This window comes from Strix aluco, chromosome W (assembly GCF_031877795.1).
Source record: "Strix aluco isolate bStrAlu1 chromosome W, bStrAlu1.hap1, whole genome shotgun sequence".
NCBI lineage: Eukaryota > Metazoa > Chordata > Aves > Strigiformes > Strigidae > Strix > Strix aluco.
Window position 1 is genome coordinate 28,990,648 of NC_133970.1, and position 18,090 is coordinate 29,008,737.

At 41.3% G+C, this 18,090-nt stretch overlaps 1 protein-coding gene across 3 annotated transcripts in view; it reads left to right on the forward strand.

Moving 5' to 3' along the window:
* The window catches only part of LOC141917748 (SWI/SNF-related matrix-associated actin-dependent regulator of chromatin subfamily A member 2), a 225,979-nt gene that overhangs the window by 168,944 nt on the left and 38,945 nt on the right, over positions 1 to 18,090 (forward strand). For all 3 annotated transcript variants that reach the window (XM_074811167.1, XM_074811165.1, XM_074811166.1), the window contains one exon: positions 1,158 to 1,375. In XM_074811167.1, the coding sequence (XP_074667268.1) occupies positions 1,158 to 1,375 (218 nt within the window). The remainder of the gene's footprint in view (positions 1 to 1,157; positions 1,376 to 18,090) is intronic.

Sequence of the window (18,090 nt, forward strand, 5' to 3'; positions counted from 1 at the left end):
ACCCCACTAGTGGTTTTAACATGCCAGATTTTTTTTGTATAGTGAACCAGGTTTTGTTCATAAAATATTTTTCAAGAGACACTGTATGCAAATTAAATAAATTATGTCTGGACTGTAATGATTCTTTTTATATTGATTGCTATTCTTATATGATCATAAATATTGGTCACGTTTGGTTCTGTAGAGAAATGAAGGTAATTGCCTTATGATTATAGCTCTTTCAGCTATGAGAACTGATTGATTAGTATTTGTATGTATTCAAGGCAATATTGAGAGGCAAGAGGGACAAATATCAATATCAGTTGTGTTCCAGAAAGCATTAATCAGAAAGCCTACTTTTAAGATTTTTATGGGATTTTTTCCCCCCAAAGAAAAAAGTTCAGCTTCTTGTTTTTTCACCTGGATCTGTTAGTGTGTGAACAGGTTCCCTTTATGCCTGATTTGTTTTCATAGAGATTTTATATCTCTACCTGGTGCTGCTGGCTCTGGTTAAAAGCACACAGTTGCAGGTAATTGAAACCGTTAATTTTTTGTGTCTATGTGTATGTTTCTTTTTTCATTCTATGATGAGTGCTCCTTACTGTAAAACAGTATTGTCAGTGTTTCTGCCTCTTTGTTGATATTCTAAATGAAAATTATACATTTTAAATATGGTTTTAACTGTTACGTCACTTAAATTCTTTGACAGAGAATCTGAGTCTAGTATGTTAGTACATAAAGTCTGTGTGTGTCTGTATGTAAGAAAACATATTAAAAAAGTGTAATCTCTTTCATTGGAAGCTGATCATGGTGTGGACTATCCTGTCTGCAAACATGCACATCAGAGTCTTTCTGTTGAACTACATTCTCTAGGACTGCTACTAAAGTGAACAAATTGATGCAAGCCCTCATATATATGAAATTCAGGATCAGATGAATATGTATTTAGGTGGTTGGGTTGTTTATATAACTAATTTAATTTTAGTGTCTCATGGTTTGTCAGTAACTGAATTTCCTTTTGAAATCTTTTTTATAAATAGACTGAGTATTTAATGTTGAATTATCTATATCTTGTTGCATCATATTTTTCTTGTTTGTTTGTTTGTTTGTTTTTTAATACCTATTAATTGTCTTTGCATATTTCTCTTTTGGGTTTTTTTGGAATCCATGGTTGTCAGGCAATTGAAGACGGCAATTTGGAAGAAATGGAAGAGGAAATCCGGCTTAAAAAACGAAAGAGACTAAGAAATTTGGATAAGGATTCTGGGAAAGAGAATGGGGAGAAAGAAAAGAAAAGAAGAGGCAGACCTCCTGCAGAGAAGTTGTCACCCAACCCACCTAAACTGACAAAACAGATGAATGCCATTATTGATACTGTGATAAACTACAAAGACAGGTGAGCTCAGCCTTTTTTGGTTTTGACAACTAATTTCTGGAAACTTAATTCTGTGCAATTTTCAACTGTAGTTATTTATTTATTTACAAATAAAATAATTCCATTTAGGGCCTGATCTTGTAAGTTTTCCTCTACATAGAGGGCTTTTTAAAGGATCTGGTTGATCAAAACTTGTCAAAATGTAATTTAAAAGATGTGCATATCATGTCTGCTTAGAAATGCTATTGTCCTGTTTAGTAGATATATTTCAGTACTGCAGGTTTAGGAAGGGGTTTTCTTTAGCTTAATGGAGTATTCTGTCTTAGTAATTATATAAATAATTTTAAATGTGTGGATATAGTTTTGTCAATAGAAGTTCTCACCATGACATTTAAGAATACTCTCAAAATATTTAGGGTTTGCCTGAGAAACACTTGACTTTTCAAAGGAAAAACTGTATAAATACTGAGCGCTAATAGGTTGTTCATAAATGAGACAGAAGCTTTTTTGTCCTTAAAACCCAATTTTGAACATATATATACATTTCACATGTTAGACAACTGAACCTCAGGAAGAAATATAACTAACTTCTAATCCAAACTGAGGTTGTGAGATTTTTATTTTGTTGACTTTTCAACTGAAAATCATCTTCTTTATTGAGAAAGAACTTGAGAAATGGCTCATCTTTGGCTATTGCTTAATAGCAACTCTGTATCAGGCTTTAATTTAAACACCACCACCATCACCACCACTTAATTTTCCAATCAAACAGAGTAGGACAGTGAGAAGTATAACTACATCTTAAAAACACCTTCCCCCCACCCCTCCCTTCTTCCCAGGTTCAGCTTTGCTCCTGATTTCTCTACCTCCTCCCCCCGAGTGGTGCAGGGGGGCAGGGGATGGGGGTTGCGGTCAGTTCATCACCCCTTGTTTCTGCTGCTCCTTCCTCCTCAGGGGGAGGACTCCTTGCACTCTTCCCCTGCTCCAGTGTGGGATCCCTCTCACATGAGACAGTCCTCCATGAACTTTCTCTGACATGAGTCCTTCCCACGAGCTGCAGCTCTTCACAAACTGCTCCAGCGTGGGTCTCCCACGTGTGTTGCAATCCTCCCAGGAATGAATTGCCCCAGCACGGGCTTCCCTCAGAGTCACGGCCTTCTTCGAGTGCAGCCACCTGTTGTGGTGTGGGGTCCTCCATGGGCTGCAGGGTGACAGCCTGCCCTCTTATCACGGGCTGCAGAGAAATACCTGCTCCTTTCTTCCACCGTCCTCAGTGTTTGCATAGTTGTCTCCCTCACAACTCTTCCTCACAACTCCTCTTCTTAAATAGGTTATCGCAAAGGCACAGTCACCATCACTAATTGGCTTGGCCTTGGCCAGAGGCAGGTCCGACTTGAGGCCAGGGGAGTTTCTCACAGGGGCCACCACTGTAGCCCCTCCTGCCACTACCAAAACCCCCACCACACACACACAAACCCAACACAACCATGAAGGTTAATTTCTTCATGCATTTAGTATTTGAATGCTTAAAACTGTTTACATCTTCAACTTAAGTTTTCAGTGCTAGTAAATGTGTTATCTCTACTTTATGGAAGTCTAAAGGGTTAATCTAGGCCAAAGGGTGATCAGGAGACACCCACCCAAAAGTCTTAGGGGCTCTGGCTGAGTTGCTTCCTCAAAAGCAAATTTGCACTCTTTATTGCAGCTAATAAGCCAGGAGGAAAAAAAAAAAAAAAATCAAGAAAAATCTTACTCGGAGGAAACTAGTAATCATCTGTGCTTTTTCTCATGCTTCCCCTCACACTTGAGCTTCTTGTACGCATTAAATCACTTCTGTTCTACTTAAAAATCTTTCTTTTAAAAAATGTCTTTTTCCGTGATGCTTACAAAACTCTTGAATGCAAGTTGGCTGCTTATGTATACAGACCTCTGCATAATGTTGATAAGGGGGAGGAGTCCCTATATACTTCCTCCACTGTCATGACTTGTCTTAGAGTTCTGTTGTAAGCATTTTGGTGCAGGGACAGTCTTTTTCTTATGTATTTGAACAGCATCCAACAAAACAGGATGCCTACATTTACGATTTCTAAAGGCTATAATAACACAAGTAATAAACTAAAGGTTGAGCTCTATAGTTATTAAATTGAGGTCAAAATGAAGTCAAATAGACAAATAAGCAACATTTGAAATAAATATTCAATGTAGTCAAATACAATATATAATTTCTTTAAATGCTGTGACAGGAAATTCAAAGAAGTAGATATCCAGTTATTTGTGAATCCCAGTTAAAGGACTTTACCCAAGGCAGTAAAAGCTAGCTTAGCTGGGTGTATGTTTTAGTACAGAAATCAAATTACTGTTTCTCTCTGCCATGTCCTCAGAACAAATGAAAGCTTTCTCCTTAGATTTCCTTATCATATGCAGGGATATTTAGCAACTACCATGCTTCCTTTTCTTCCCATTCCACATTCCAACATAAGTACAGATTTTAATGAAACATTCCAATAAGTATAAGCTCAGTAATCTTCACAGAGCAATTTCTAGCTGCCAGCTGAGTTTCTCTCAACTGTTTCACAAAACTAGGTAACTCACTAACTTACTGAATGGGAGAGTGCTTCAGTGTTTATGTTGAGATGCTTTTTTTCTGGCACCCTAACTACATGAAGACTTTAAGGGCCTTCTTCCACACACCAGTTTCCTGATATCAGGGGTGTCTCCCAAGTAATAAGGAATCCTCTCTTTCAGAAGTGTTAAATGCATTCCTTTCCTTTCTCCTCATCCTGCAGGCACCCCCCTCCAATTGACAGCTTTCAGTTTTGTCTGGTACAGCAGGGATGTTTTAACATTATGTTTTCTCCTCTTTATGAATTTAAAAATGTTAGTCTAGGCTCTAAATTCGATAGTTTAGAATACAGAATGAAACTAGAAGCAAGAGAAAACAAGATAAGAAAGATGGACAAAATTCTCTGACTTCAAGGAAAAAATGTTCTAAATAAAAGGAAGCTTATGACTGAGAAGGAGAATTTCATTGTATTAACTTTTCTGACTCCTCTTTTTGTTGTTGAGATATCATCTGCCAACAGGAAACCCAGTTATAGAAAAAAACTTTGAATTAAGTGATCAAGTTCCATAGAACTGTAGAATAATTCAGGTTGGAAGGGACCTCAAGAAGTCTCTAGGCCAAATTCCTTCTGAAAGCAGGGTCAGTTATGAGATCAGACCACATTGCTCTGAGCTTGATCGTCTTGAAGACCTCTAGGGATGGAGACTTCACAAACTCTCTGGGCAACCTGTTCCACTGTTTAGTTGTCCTTGTGGTGAAAATTTTTTTCCTCATATCCAGTCTGAACGTCTCTTCTTTCAAATTTTGCCAATTGTCTCTCTCATCCTCCTGCCATGCACCACTGAAGGCTCCATCTTCTTAGTAAATTCTTTGTATGTATTGGGAAGCTACCATCAGGTCTCCTGAAGCCTTCTCTTCCCCAGGCTGAACAAGCCCAGTTCCCTCAGCTTCTCTTCACAGAGCATGTGCTCCAGCCCCATGACCATCTCAGTGGCCCTCTGCTGAACTCACCTCAGTTCATCAATGTTTTTCCTTTATTGGGGGACCCAAATCCTGATGCAGTCTTCTGGATATGGTCCAAGAAGTGCTGATTAGAGGGGGATGATCCCTGCCTTTAATCTACTAGCTATGCTCCTGTTAATCCAGCCCAGGATACTATTGGCCACCTTTGCTGCCAGGGCACACTGCTTGCTCATGTTCAGTTTGTTGTCAACCAAGACCCCCAGATCCTTTTCAGCAGAGCTGCTCCCCTGCCAGTCTCGGACCAGCCGGGATCGGGGCGACATGCTGAATCATGACAAACTCACCCCAGTTTGTTGAAGGGGGGGCATTGCCAAGAGCAAATGCTGCCACACTGTCTGCAAGCTCCCAATTTATTACCACTTGTTTACATAGGTTCGTTTTTACTTCTACATCCTACTGACCTTCAGGTTTTATCTGTTTACTGCTCATGCTCTCACCACGCTCTGCAGGTGGTGTTTCTTCCTGCTATTTCTCACACTCACAACACAGTGTTCCATAATGTTGCCTCAGTTATCCACAATCATTCTTCTAACCTCAAGGTCAGTTTACATTTTGCTAACTACCAATTCTTAATTCCCACACTCCCCAGCCAGTCAATCCCCAGCCTGTATCATTATAAGGTGTTCTTCCTTCCAAGGTGCAGGACTTGGCACTTGTCCTTGTTGAATTTCATAAGGTTCCTGTTGGCCTATTCCTCCAGCCTGCCTAGGTCCCTCTGGACGGCAGTCCTGCCATAGAGTATATCAATTGGAACCCAACCCCACTCCACCCCCCAGCTTGGTGTCATGTGAAAACTTGCTGAGAGCGCACTCCGTTGCCACCTTCAGGTTATTGATAAAGATGTTAAACAGGACAGGTCTCAGGATAGATTCTACTTGTTACCAGCCTCCAGGTACAGTAACCATCAGCCACTACCTTCTGAGCCTGATAATCCAAGCAGTTTTTTTACCCATCTGGTTGCCCACTCATCCAGACCATAATGTACATACTTGGATACAAGAATATTGTGGGAGACAGTGTCAAAAGCTTTGCTAAAGTCAAGGTAAATAACATCCAGTGTTCTCCCCTCATCCACAAATTCAGTCATTTTATCATAGGAGGCAATCAGGTTGGACAGGCATGACGTACCCTAGGTAAATCCATGCTGATTCTTACCAATCACTACCTTCTCCTTCATGTGCCCAGAAATGTGTTTCAAGAGGTATCATTCCATGATTTTCCCAGGGACTGAAGTGAGACTGACTGTCCTTTTGGGGGATTGGGTACGTCATCTTTCTCCAGTTGTCAGGGACCTCCCCCAATCTCCATGACTTTTCAAAAGTGATAGAGTGTCCTCACAGTGACATCAGCCAGCTCTTTCAGCATCTTCAGGTGCATCCCATCTGGACCCATGGACTTGTATGGGTCAAGTTCTCTCAAGTAATCCCTGACTCTCTCCATGTTGGTTGGTGTCCCGATCCAATGTTGGGGGAGGTTTCAATATGATCCCAAGAGCAAGATTAAGACACAAACAAGGTCAAATGCCATACACTCAAATCAGTTTTTTATTATTAGAAGTGAAGAGGGGTAGTGATAGGACAGAATGGAAGGAAAAGACAGAAATCAAGCAAGCATCCGGAATAGAGTCAGAAGAATAGTCACCACCATGGATCCAGTGGCATCCCGTTAGTCCTCAGTCTTCAGTTCTTCGATGGTGGGTGCACACCAGTTCTTGGTCACCTTTTAAATTTGTCTTATCAGCTGATTAGCATATCTGACCACCTTTAGTTTTTCCTCTGTTCCCACAGGTTTTTGCTGACTTCATGCTTCTTGAGCAATCATCTGGCTTCTGGGGCAGAAACACTCACCTCTTATCAGTTCAGTGGCAAAGGTGCAAAGTCATTAGCAGTACAATAAAGTCACAAAGTATCGGGCTTATACAATGGCCAGTGATCAGCAGTCCTTGTGCTTGATGAGAAACACCTGGTTTCACTCAGTCCACCTCTTTGAGGCTTATCAGAGGAGATTGTCAATATAACTGCAAGGGAGTGGGAGGGTGCATCCTTCGATACACTCCTGCTTCCTTGGGTGATATTCCTTAGATTAATTACAAAGGCCACAGCTGGTCCTTGATGAATGGTCGAGGCGTTACTGACACCACCCTGTGACTCAAAGCACACACACAAGCAAGCTTTGAGACAATCATTTGACATTTCAGTCTCTCACAGTTGTTCTCCTTGAATCATTAATAGGCACAAAAGCCTAGGAGATCTTGTTGGTGAAGGCTGAGGCAAAGAAGACATTGAGTACCTTAGTCTTGTCCACTCCATTGAGAAATGGTCCTACATTTTCCTCGTTCAGCCTTTTACTACTAATGTAGTAGCAAGAAGCTCTTTTTGTTGTCCTTGGTGCCGCTTGCAAGCATCAACTCTAGGTGAATTTTGACTTTCCTATTACCACCCCTGCATGCTTGGGCAATGTTTCAAAGTTCATCCTTTGAAGTCTGTCCTCACTTCCACCTTCTGCATGCATCCTTTATGCATTGGAACTCAATTGTGAGTTCCATGTTCAGCCAAGCCAGTCTTGTGATATGTCTGCTTGATTTTCTGAGCATCAGAATGGATCTTTCTAGCACTTGGAGGAGGTTGCCCTTAAAGATCTGCCAGTTTTCCTGATCTCCTTTGCTTTTCAGAGCTGACTCCTATGTGATCCCACCTACCAGTTCCCTGAATAAGCCCAAGTCTGCCCTCCTGAAGTCCAGGGTCTGTACTCTGTTTTTTTCATTTCTCACTCCCCTCAGGATCTTAAACTTCACAATTTCATGGTCACTACAGCCAAAGCTGACATTTTATCATATCCCTGATGTTATAGACTATCTTGCCAAAATGATGCAAGTTAGGACAAATTAAATTTTAATTATTTATTTTAGCAAGCGGCAATAAGCAAAACAGCGCTGGGCGGCCGGGGAGTCCCTGCTCCACCAAGGGCGCGCACTCACTTCCCGAGGGTCCGTCTTTTTTATATCCTCCGCCTTCCGGTATCGGGTCTCTCTGAGAGGTGTATCCCGCGTCTGCGCACTTTGCAGTTAGGGGGTCGCTCCATCCGGGTCTTCCTCACGTCACCAGCTTCTCGTATTTTCTACTTTCCTGAGAGTGGCTCACAAAGTCTTTGTTTATATCTTACAGAATATAGACACTACCCCCTTTTTTTTTTTTTTTTTTTCTTCTTCTTCTTCCCTTTGTCTTTCTCCCCTTTGTCCTTCTTCCCTTTCTCCCTCTTTTCAGTCTTTTACCTAGTAGGAGTCCTTGCTTCAGCATTTCAACTTAGATAAGCACTTACAGTCAGTTAGTCGTTACACAGTGTAATAGTTAAGATTAAGCTTAGGTCAACATAGTTTATGGAATAACATGTCACGAGCTCCCAGTATCTTCAATGGAATTTGATGAACAAACAGTTTACTGTCTATCACAATCCCCCCTTTTTCTTTTTATCATTTTGTTCATCAAATCGTTGTAATTCTTGTTGACTTAACAGGAGAGTTTTTTTCAATTTAAAGTCATCATCTAATTGATTGTTTTTGGTTTTAATGAGTATTGGACGGGTGACAGACATCAGATATGTTACCCGTTGCATCATTCTTCAAGTTATGACATATAATATTATTGACAAAGTCAAACTGATTAAGATTAATATCAAGAGAACCACAATGGGGTGACACAACTTGTTCAAGATGTCTGTAGCAGTAGGTGACTATCCAAAAAGGGTGTCCCACCAGTTATGTTCTGTATTCTTTTTTGCTCTTTTCAAGACTCGGTGTATTTCTTCCATATTGTGATGAACAGTTATTAGAGTTTTCTGTCCGTTTTCTCTAACTTTCTTTAAAATTCTAACTAAGTCTTTGTGTTGAAGTAACTGCTTAATCAAAGTGAGGTTCATTCCAATGGGTGTAGGTTGTAGATTATGTATTAATGTATAATTGGATTGTAGGAGTTGGTAAGACGTGATCGGGGCTAAATAGGAAAAGTCACATCCGATTGCCTTTGTGAAGTTGCAAACACAGAGATTTGAATAATTTTTTGTCTCTATTATGATCTTGTTTACGGTTAAGAATTCACAAACCGTCCTCAAACATACATAACCTTCGTCAATATATATAAGTACTGTTTTAGGATTTTCATTGGGATGGATCTCAAAGTGACAAATATTTTGTTCGGTATCTAAACAAATATCTTGTGTCTCAATTGCATTGTCTTCACAAATGAATCCTTGTTGTTTCCGTACAATGTAGGACTCTAGATTGACAGTTTGCCATTTTTTGTTTACCTTTCGGGCCCATACTCTATGCTCAGAAGGATAGAGTATGGTTCCGTTGTGATTCAGCCCTAATGCAATGATAGGATAAATTTGGTATATGGTGGCATTGTAAATAGTGAGTATAAAGGTAGTAGCTGTGTTTGTGATGGGGTCATAGGTAAAGTTTACCAGGTTCCACCAGGATTGGAGTTTCTTTTCAAAATTAGTAGCATTGTCCCAAATTATTCTTCGAATTTCAGTAGGAAGAATACCTTCTTCACCTTCTCTTATAATTGAGGTAGCTATCGACTGCATCCATATTTGAGCTTGGATGCAGCTGAGAGCTAAAGAGAGGTTATTTTGGAGTACACTGAGTGCATCTGTAATTAATTCATGATCCTTTATATTTACCTTTTCCCCTTTTGGTAATATATTCGACAACAGCCACTGGTTAGCCCCCAAAGTCAATAAGGAAGATCGCAAAGGTCTTTGTATATTAGTTAAATCACTAATTGAGGTAGTCAATTTGTTCATTATCACCTCCGAATCAATACTGTTTAAAACTCCCAATCCTGTTCCCAAAGTACCGGTTAAGTCTCTCTGCGTTCTTTTTGTGTGAGGAGTTTGTTTTTGCAGTCAGGTTGTCCATCCCTCGTAAGAAGTCTTTAGGAAAGGTGAACATGTTGGTTGAATATTTGAAACATTATTTTGCATTAACAATTCAACTTGCTTGAGAGACCACGTCGGGTTAAACAGCATTTGTTGTTTACCTGTATTTCTAATTGTATATGGTCTAATTTTAAAAATTCTTGGGTTAAGCATGACTGTTGGTTGTGTTGGAACAGTATGAGTAGTCTGAGTAGTCTCTTTGGGAGCGTGGGTTGTGATTGTTGTAGTTTCCTCCTGTATATTCAATGGAAATCGGAAAGATATAGCTTGATCTTCTGACCTGGTCCCTCCCAAACAAACTATGGACACCGGTTGGGTTGCAGTAAATGCATACCAACAGGCTTCCGACTCACAACGGGTTTGAGCTATTTTCGATTCCGTTTTGTCTCTGATAACGATTTGAGTAAAAGGGGGTTGACGGACGGTTTGAATTAAAGGGTGTCGACTTATTATTACATTTACATTGAATACTCTGTAGTCTATCTGTATCTCATCTCCTTTTTTAGCTGTCCAGGTATGGGATGAATTCTCCCATTTATATGTTTGGAGTGTTAGGTTATTGCTTAGTATGGTAGTTGCTAACTCTGTCCCATACAAATCTGCATCCATACTTCCTGTATGTCCATAATAAGTATCTGTCCAAGGTCATATAATTTGATTAGTTAGGGTATGTTCAAAAGGTTGGTGGGATTGGTTAGTCGTTCTAGCCCATCTTGGTAGTGTATTCATTGTAGTTAATACACCTAGTCAGACTATCCAATAGCTCCAATAGAAGGTTGACGGGATTTTATAGATTTGCATATTTTTTCTTAGTCTCTTTTGTATCGGGGTGTCTGACACTCTCGTCTGGTCCTTCTCCCTCAGAGGTCCTTTTTTCTTTAGAGTAGGGTAGTAAAGTTTTCCCCACTTTGATACGTCTCTGTCTCCTCTGCCTACTCTGTTGCTTAGAGCAGTAGGGTGTTCCATCTTCTCGGCAGCAGTCATATTCTTCAGGGGTACATTTGCCTCTACTCCGAGACACATAGGTCTCCCAGTTTTTATCTTTGACCTCGGGTTCACGACAGGGGACCCAGAGGATGTGCTTTCTACAGATCACCCTTAGGATCTGAGAGTGTTATTGAGTAGGTCAATTAGAGTGAGTGCACTCTCTTTAGTAAATATTTTCTACCAAGTTTTAGAATCTCCAGTTTTAGGGTCTGATTAGTTAATCGCTGTTCTCGTTAATAACACTGATTACAACTAGACCGAAGATTTATTCCATGTGCATTATGAATCCCCCAGCCTTCTTTACATACATTACACTTTACACTTTATGCATATAAAAGGAAAACAAATATAAGTTTCAATTGGACAAAAATATCAGGGTCTCACTCATCGAGTCCTTCGTAGGTTCTTATCTCACAATGTGTAGAGAGTTCTTTCAGGTTTTCCGAAGGGTGACTCGTAGATCCCCAGGAGGGCTGGTCACTTTCCAGGTCGGATCCTGTATAGGTCCCTTTACTCGGCTTGCGTGTGTTCACCCCTTCTCAGCAGTCCGAACAGCAGTTTTTGTAGTGATAAGAGCAACATAGGGTCCTTCCCAACGGGGGGTCAAAGAAGATTTTTTTCATGATTTGATTAGTACTTTATCTCCTGGTTGGATTTGATGCATGGTCACATCCAATGGAGGTCTTTGTACTACCATCCCCCGAGTCTGTAGTTGTTTTCTCCTTGCCATTAGCTGTATCAGGTAGGACTTTATCTTTAATTCTTCAAGTTGGGGGTGATCCGGTGGCATTTCTAAATCATAGGGCATCCCATATAGCATTTCAAAGGGAGAAATGCCTACATCAGTTCGGGGTTGAGTTCTGATATTTAACAAGGTTAAAGGGAGACACTTTACCCATGACATTTTAGTTTCTAACATTAGTTTGGTAAGTTGTTTTTTTATTTCTCCGTTCATACGTTCAACTTTCCCTGAGCTCTGCGGGTGCCACGGAGTATGGTATTGCCACTGTGTACCCAGGGCAGCCAAAGTCTCTTTGGCTACTCTGGATACAAAGTGTGGACCCCTATCTGAGTCTATTGCTTCTATTGCTCCATACCGAGGTATAATTTCTTCAAGTAATATCCTTGTTACTGTGTGAGCTGTGGCTCGGGTTGTGGGAAAGGTTTCTACGAATTGAGTTAAATGATCTATAATTACTAATAGGTATTTATACCTCCCCACCTTTGGTAATTCAGTAAAGTCTATTTGTATTCTTGCAAAAGGTCTATGAGTCAATTTTCGCTTTCCATATACTCGTTTTCTTATTTGATGTTTATTTACTTTTTGACAAACGAGACATTCTCCTATCACTCGTTTGGCTATATCATATATCCCAATGCACATGCATTTAGTTGCAAATTGATCCACTAATGCCTGAGTTCCCCAATGAGTGTTTTTATGGAATTGCTGCATTATCTTGGTAGCTATGGGTTTTGGGAGAACTTCTCGGTCGTCCGGGAGTTCCCATTTTCCATTAGCTTTCTGTTTAATCCCCATTTGATTTAATTTTGCTTGTTCTTGAACAGTAAAACTTAAAAGTTCATAGGATTTTCCATGGAAAAAGCACCACTTAAACCCTGGTCTTTCACATACACATTCTATACCGTCTACTCCGTATTCTTTCCAGCAACCATAACAGGGGAGGTAATTATTTCCACAATTAATACACTGCTTTCTGTCCTCTATCGGATTATCCAAGTCCAGTGCTGATAGCGCTGCTCTCTTTGCCTCTTGATCAGCAAGGTTATTCCCCCGTATTAAAGGATTTAGTCCCCTCTGGTGTCCTTTTACGTGTACTACCGCAATTTCGCTGGGTTCTCGTATAGTTTGCAAAATTTGTGATATTAACTCCTGATGTACTAGGTTCTTCCCCCGAGAATTGATTAAACCTCTTTTTTCCCATATTTTCCCAAAGGTATGTACTATTCCGAAGGTATATCTAGAATCAGTGTATATAGTTCCCACTTTTCCATTTAGTAATTGTAAAGTCTTTAATACTGCATATAATTCACATGCCTGTGCTGACCAGTTGGGACTCAAGGGTCCTGATTCTATCACCTTAAAAGTTTTTCCATTAATTATGGTATACCCTGATTTTCTTTTCCCTTCTACCATTCGAGAGGATCCATCTACAAATAATTTTTCTCCTTTCCCTAATTCCTCCTCTTCCAAATTTGGTCTTATCTTAGTCTGCTCCTCGATGTTACGGAGGTAATCATGAAAAAGATCTTGACTAGGTTCTCCATACAAAAATTGGGTTGGATTTTGTAACGATGTTGTTTCAAGGGTCAGGTGGGGGGACGTAATGAGGATTGTCTCATATTTTACTAGTCTAGCATCGGTTATCCATTTTTCTGCTTTTTGCTGTAACACACCTCTAATATTATGGGGTGATAGTACTCTTAATTCACTACCAAAAGTTATTTTATGCGCTTCCTCAACTAACAAAGCAGTTGCCACCACAACTTGTAGGTACGTAGGTCATCCCCGACTTACGGGGTCCAGTAATTTTGAGATATATGCTACTGGTTTCTTTTTTCCTGCCCATTCCTGGGCTAATACTCCAAATGTAGTTCCTTCCTCTGTGTTGACAAATAAGAAAAATGGTCTTTTCAGGTCGGGTAAGCTCAGAACAGGAGCATTTACTAATTCAGTTTTTAGTTCTTTTAACCGTTGATCATCTTCCTGAGTCCATTTTAATAATTCATTTTTAGTTATTTTGGTGTATAAAAACTTTACTTTTCCACTATATCCTTCGATCCACTGTTTACAATATCTAAATAGTCCTAATAGCTGCCGGACTTGTTTTTTAGTTTTTGGACTTGGTAGGGAAAGTATCCCTTTCACCCTTTCTGGATCCAATTTCTTAGTTCCTTGACTTAATCGATGCTTTAGGTATTTAACTTCCTTTTCAACAAATTGCAATTTGGATTTTGACACTTTCAGTCCCTTTAAGTTCAGGAAATTTAACAACTTGATGCTTTCTTCCCGAACCCTTTCCTCATCCTCCCCTGCTATTAAAAGATCATCTACATACTGGACTAGGGTAAGGGTATCTCCTATTTGGTAATCCTGCAAAATTTGTTCTAAAGCTTGCCCAAACAGGTTTGGGGATTCAGTGAAACCTTGGGGTAGGACTGTCCACCGGAGTTGAGTTTTCCTGTGGGTGTCTGGGTCCTCCCACTTAAAAGCAAAATAGTTTCTACACTCCTCTTTTAAGGGACATGTCCAGAAAGCGTCCTTCAAGTCTATTACACTGTACCACCGGTCGTTCGGGCCTAATTGACTTAAGAGAGTGTGTGGGTTAGCTACTACAGGGAATCTAGTTACAGTCCTTTTGTTAATTTCCCTTAGGTCATGGACTAATCTGTACCCCCCATCCGCCTTCTTGACAGGTAAAATGGGAGTATTAAAAGGGGACATGCAGGGTTCCAATAATTCCTGCTTTATTAATCTCTGAATTTCTGGTTTTAATCCTTGCCTTCCCTCCAGAGGTATGGGATATTGCTTAATCCTCACCGGTACTTCAGGATCCCGGATGGTTACCATAAAAGGTTCAACATTCAGTTTTCCCACCGTATCCGGAGTGTACCACACTTCAGGGTTGATTTTAGTCTCATTTTCAACCCGTAGGGGGTATAGTTTGATTTCAAGTTTGTGTTTTGTTACTTCCAAACTAATTCCTAATTCAATCATTAGATCTCTCCCCAGTAGGTTATAATCTGCCTCAGGTACTAACAATAAGGATCCCACCCTCACTTTAGAATCTGTTTCAAGGAGTACATCTTTAATTACCGGTACTCCGAATGGTTCTCCTTTCGCCCCAACTACTTGTACTTTTTCTGATGAAATCTTATATCCTTGGGGCAATGATTGAACAGTAGATCTCTCCGCTCCTGAATCTACTAAAAATTCTACTTCCTGTTGCTGAGGACCTACTTTTAACTTTATCAAGGGTTCAGTTTGTTCTCGGGTCCCCAGCAAATAGAGTCCCTGATACCTCTAATCTTCTTTAAACATTCTCTCATCCATCATTCTCCTTCTGCAGCTCTTCTTTGTGTGACCTTTTCTTCCGCAATAAAAGCAGACAATACTCCCTTTCTCTCTCTCTCTCTCCGGTTCCTTTGATCTATAGCCTGTTCTTTGACCTTCTTGTTTTCTCCCAGCACTGTTCACTCTCTGTCCTTCCCTTATCGCAGCTACCATCATTCTGGTATGTTTCTTTTGAGTCTCGTCCTCCCTTCGGACATAGACTTTCTGTGCTTCTCTCAGTAATTCATCCAACCCCCGATCCTGCCAATCTTCTATTTTTTCTAGCTTCTTTCTAATATCTATCCATGCTTTTGCCACAAATTGTGTCTTTAACAATGTCTGTCCCACTGGGGTATTAGGGTCTAGTCTTGAGTAAAGCTGAAGATTTTTCTTCAGTCTCTCTAACCACTCAGTAGGAGTTTCATCCTTTTTTTGATGTTCACTAAAGGTTTTGTTTATATTTTGTCCTCTAGGGACTGATTCCCTTATACCCTGGATTACAATCGTCCTCAGGTCTTGCATATGACCTCTATCGATTTCATTTTGATTATTCCAATTAGGTCGATTTAGAGGCCATTTTACATCTGCTGCCGGACCTTGCTGATGCTGTTGATCTCAAATTCTCATTCCTGCTCTCCTGATCATATCCCTTTCTTCAACAGTGAATAGTATAGCCATTATGGCTTGTATTTCATCCCAGGTATAGATGTTTGGTCCTAAAAACTGATTCATCCGCTCCGCCACACTTAAGGGATTCTCCAATAGATTTCCCATCTCTTTTTTAAATTCTCTGACGTCCCCTGAATTAAGAGGGACAGTCACATATCCCATGTCAGGCTGGGGTCCCCCCATCGCAACCTCCCTTAGGGGGTACAAGCCACTATCACCCCACCCTATTCTAGTTTGACTACGGGTTATTCGTCTCGGTTCTTTCGGGGATTCAGGTGGGGAGTCTGAATTCTCTGGGTCCTCCGGCGCAGTCGGAGGAGGTGAAGGCGCCGGAGGTGGGGGTGGAGGTATGTAAGGAGGAGGAGAGGTGGGAGGTTCGTCCTCATTACGTACCTTCTTTTTCTTAACTTTTTCTTTTAGAGGATATAGATTTATTCGGGTATCTGATGTTATCCATACCTGTGCATATTCACTCTCCTCTAAATTAAAGGGTTCCCTTGAGTTGACATAAATGTTTAGGGCTTGGCAGACCCATTCTTCAAAGGACCCAAAAACAGGCCAATAGAGATGATCGCCTCTGATTTGTTTCCCTCCCCAAACTTCCATACAATAATAAATCATTTTTGCTTTGTCCTTACCCCGCCTAGAGGGGTAATCTTCCCAATGGTTTAACATCAAGCCTAAAGGGCTATCTGGTGGTATTTGGGGGTACTTCACCTCGGGTCCCAAATCACCCATGGGATCAGAAGGCTTGCTTTTCTTCTGTCCCATCTTCCGGAGCGCCTTCACACACTCACACAATTCGCTTCCCCCTTTTCGTGACCCAGTCCCTCGCGGGATATGGGAGCTGCACTACCGAGGGGTCCGCACTCGCTTCGCCCTGCTGGGCGTCTCACACACCACGCTCCGGGAAACCCAACCCCAACCGAACGGTAACCGGCCTATACTCACGCAACCCTGCGTCTTCGTCCGGGGCTTCGTGCACAAAGATTACGGGGTTACCGGTATTTTTTTTTTTTTGCTTGTTGCCGAGTTTTGGAGTTTGTCGGTAGAGGGCGTGATGTGATAGCACTCAGCCGGGGCCGCTGAACTCAGCGGGGCGCGCCTCCCCGTATGGGGCTTCCCACCAGATTGCCTCTATCCGAGTCACGGCACCAATTTTGTTATAGACTATCTTGCCAAAATGATGCAAGTTAGGACAAATTAAATTTCAATTATTTATTTTAGCAAGCGGCAATAAGCAAAACAGCGCTGGGCGGCCGGGGAGTCCCTGCTCCACCAACGGCGCGCGTCCACTTCCCGAGGGTCCGTCTTTTTTATATCCTCCGCCTTCCGTTATCGGGTCTCTCTGAGAGGTGTACCCTGCGTCTGCGCACTTTGCAGCTAGGGGGTCGCTCCATCCGGGTCTTCCTCACGTCACCAGCTTCTCGTATTTCCTACTTTCCTGAGAGTGGCTCACAAAGTCTTTGTTTATATCTTACAGAATATAGACACTACCCCCTTTTTTTTTTTTTTTTTTTCTTCTTCTTCTTCCCTTTGTCTTTCTCCCCTTTGTCCTTCTTCCCTTTCTCCCTCTTTTCAGTCTTTTACCTAGTAGGAGTCCTTGCTTCAGCATTTCAACTTAGATAAGCACTTACAGTCAGTTAGTCGTTACACAGTGTAATAGTTAAGATTAAGCTTAGGTCAACATAGTTTATGGAATAACATGTCACGAGCTCCCAGTATCTTCAATGGAATTTGATGAACAAACAGTTTACTGTCTATCACACCTGAGTAGTTCTTCCTTGTTCATGAGTAGCAGAACCAGGAAAGCATCACCACTGGCTAGCCTCTCTAGTAGCTGTATCAAGTAGTTATCACTGGCACTCTCCAGAAACCTCCTGGATTGCTTGTGTTGCTCTGTGTTGCCCTTCCAGCAGATGTCAAGGCAATTAAAGCCCCGCCTCAAGAATCACAGCCTGAGATCTGGAGACTTCCTCAAATTGTTTAAAGAAGACTTTTTCTGCTTTCTCACTCTGATTGGGTGGTCTGTGACAAGTTCCCACCATGAGGTCACCATTACCATCCTCTCCTCTGATCCTGACCCACAAGGTCTCAACCATCCTGTTGCCCATTCCATAGAACTCCATACGTATGAGCTACTCACTTCCATAGAGGGCATCCCCCTCCCAGTCTTCCCTGCCTGTGTTTCCTAAAGAGCTTCTATCCATCCATCCATCCATCCATCCATCCATCCATCCATCCATCCATCCATCCAAGCTCCAATTGCACAAACTCTCCCATCATGTCTCAGTTATTCCAGTGATGTCATAGTTCTGCACACACATGTGGAGCGCTAATTTCTTCTGCTTATTTCCCAGTCTGTATGCATTTGTGCACATATACTTGAGGTGGGCCTCCTTTCACCCTGTTTTATTGTTCCTGAGGTCTCTCTTGTATCTGTTGCCCTGTACCCTTTGCTTTCCACCCCATTCACCATTT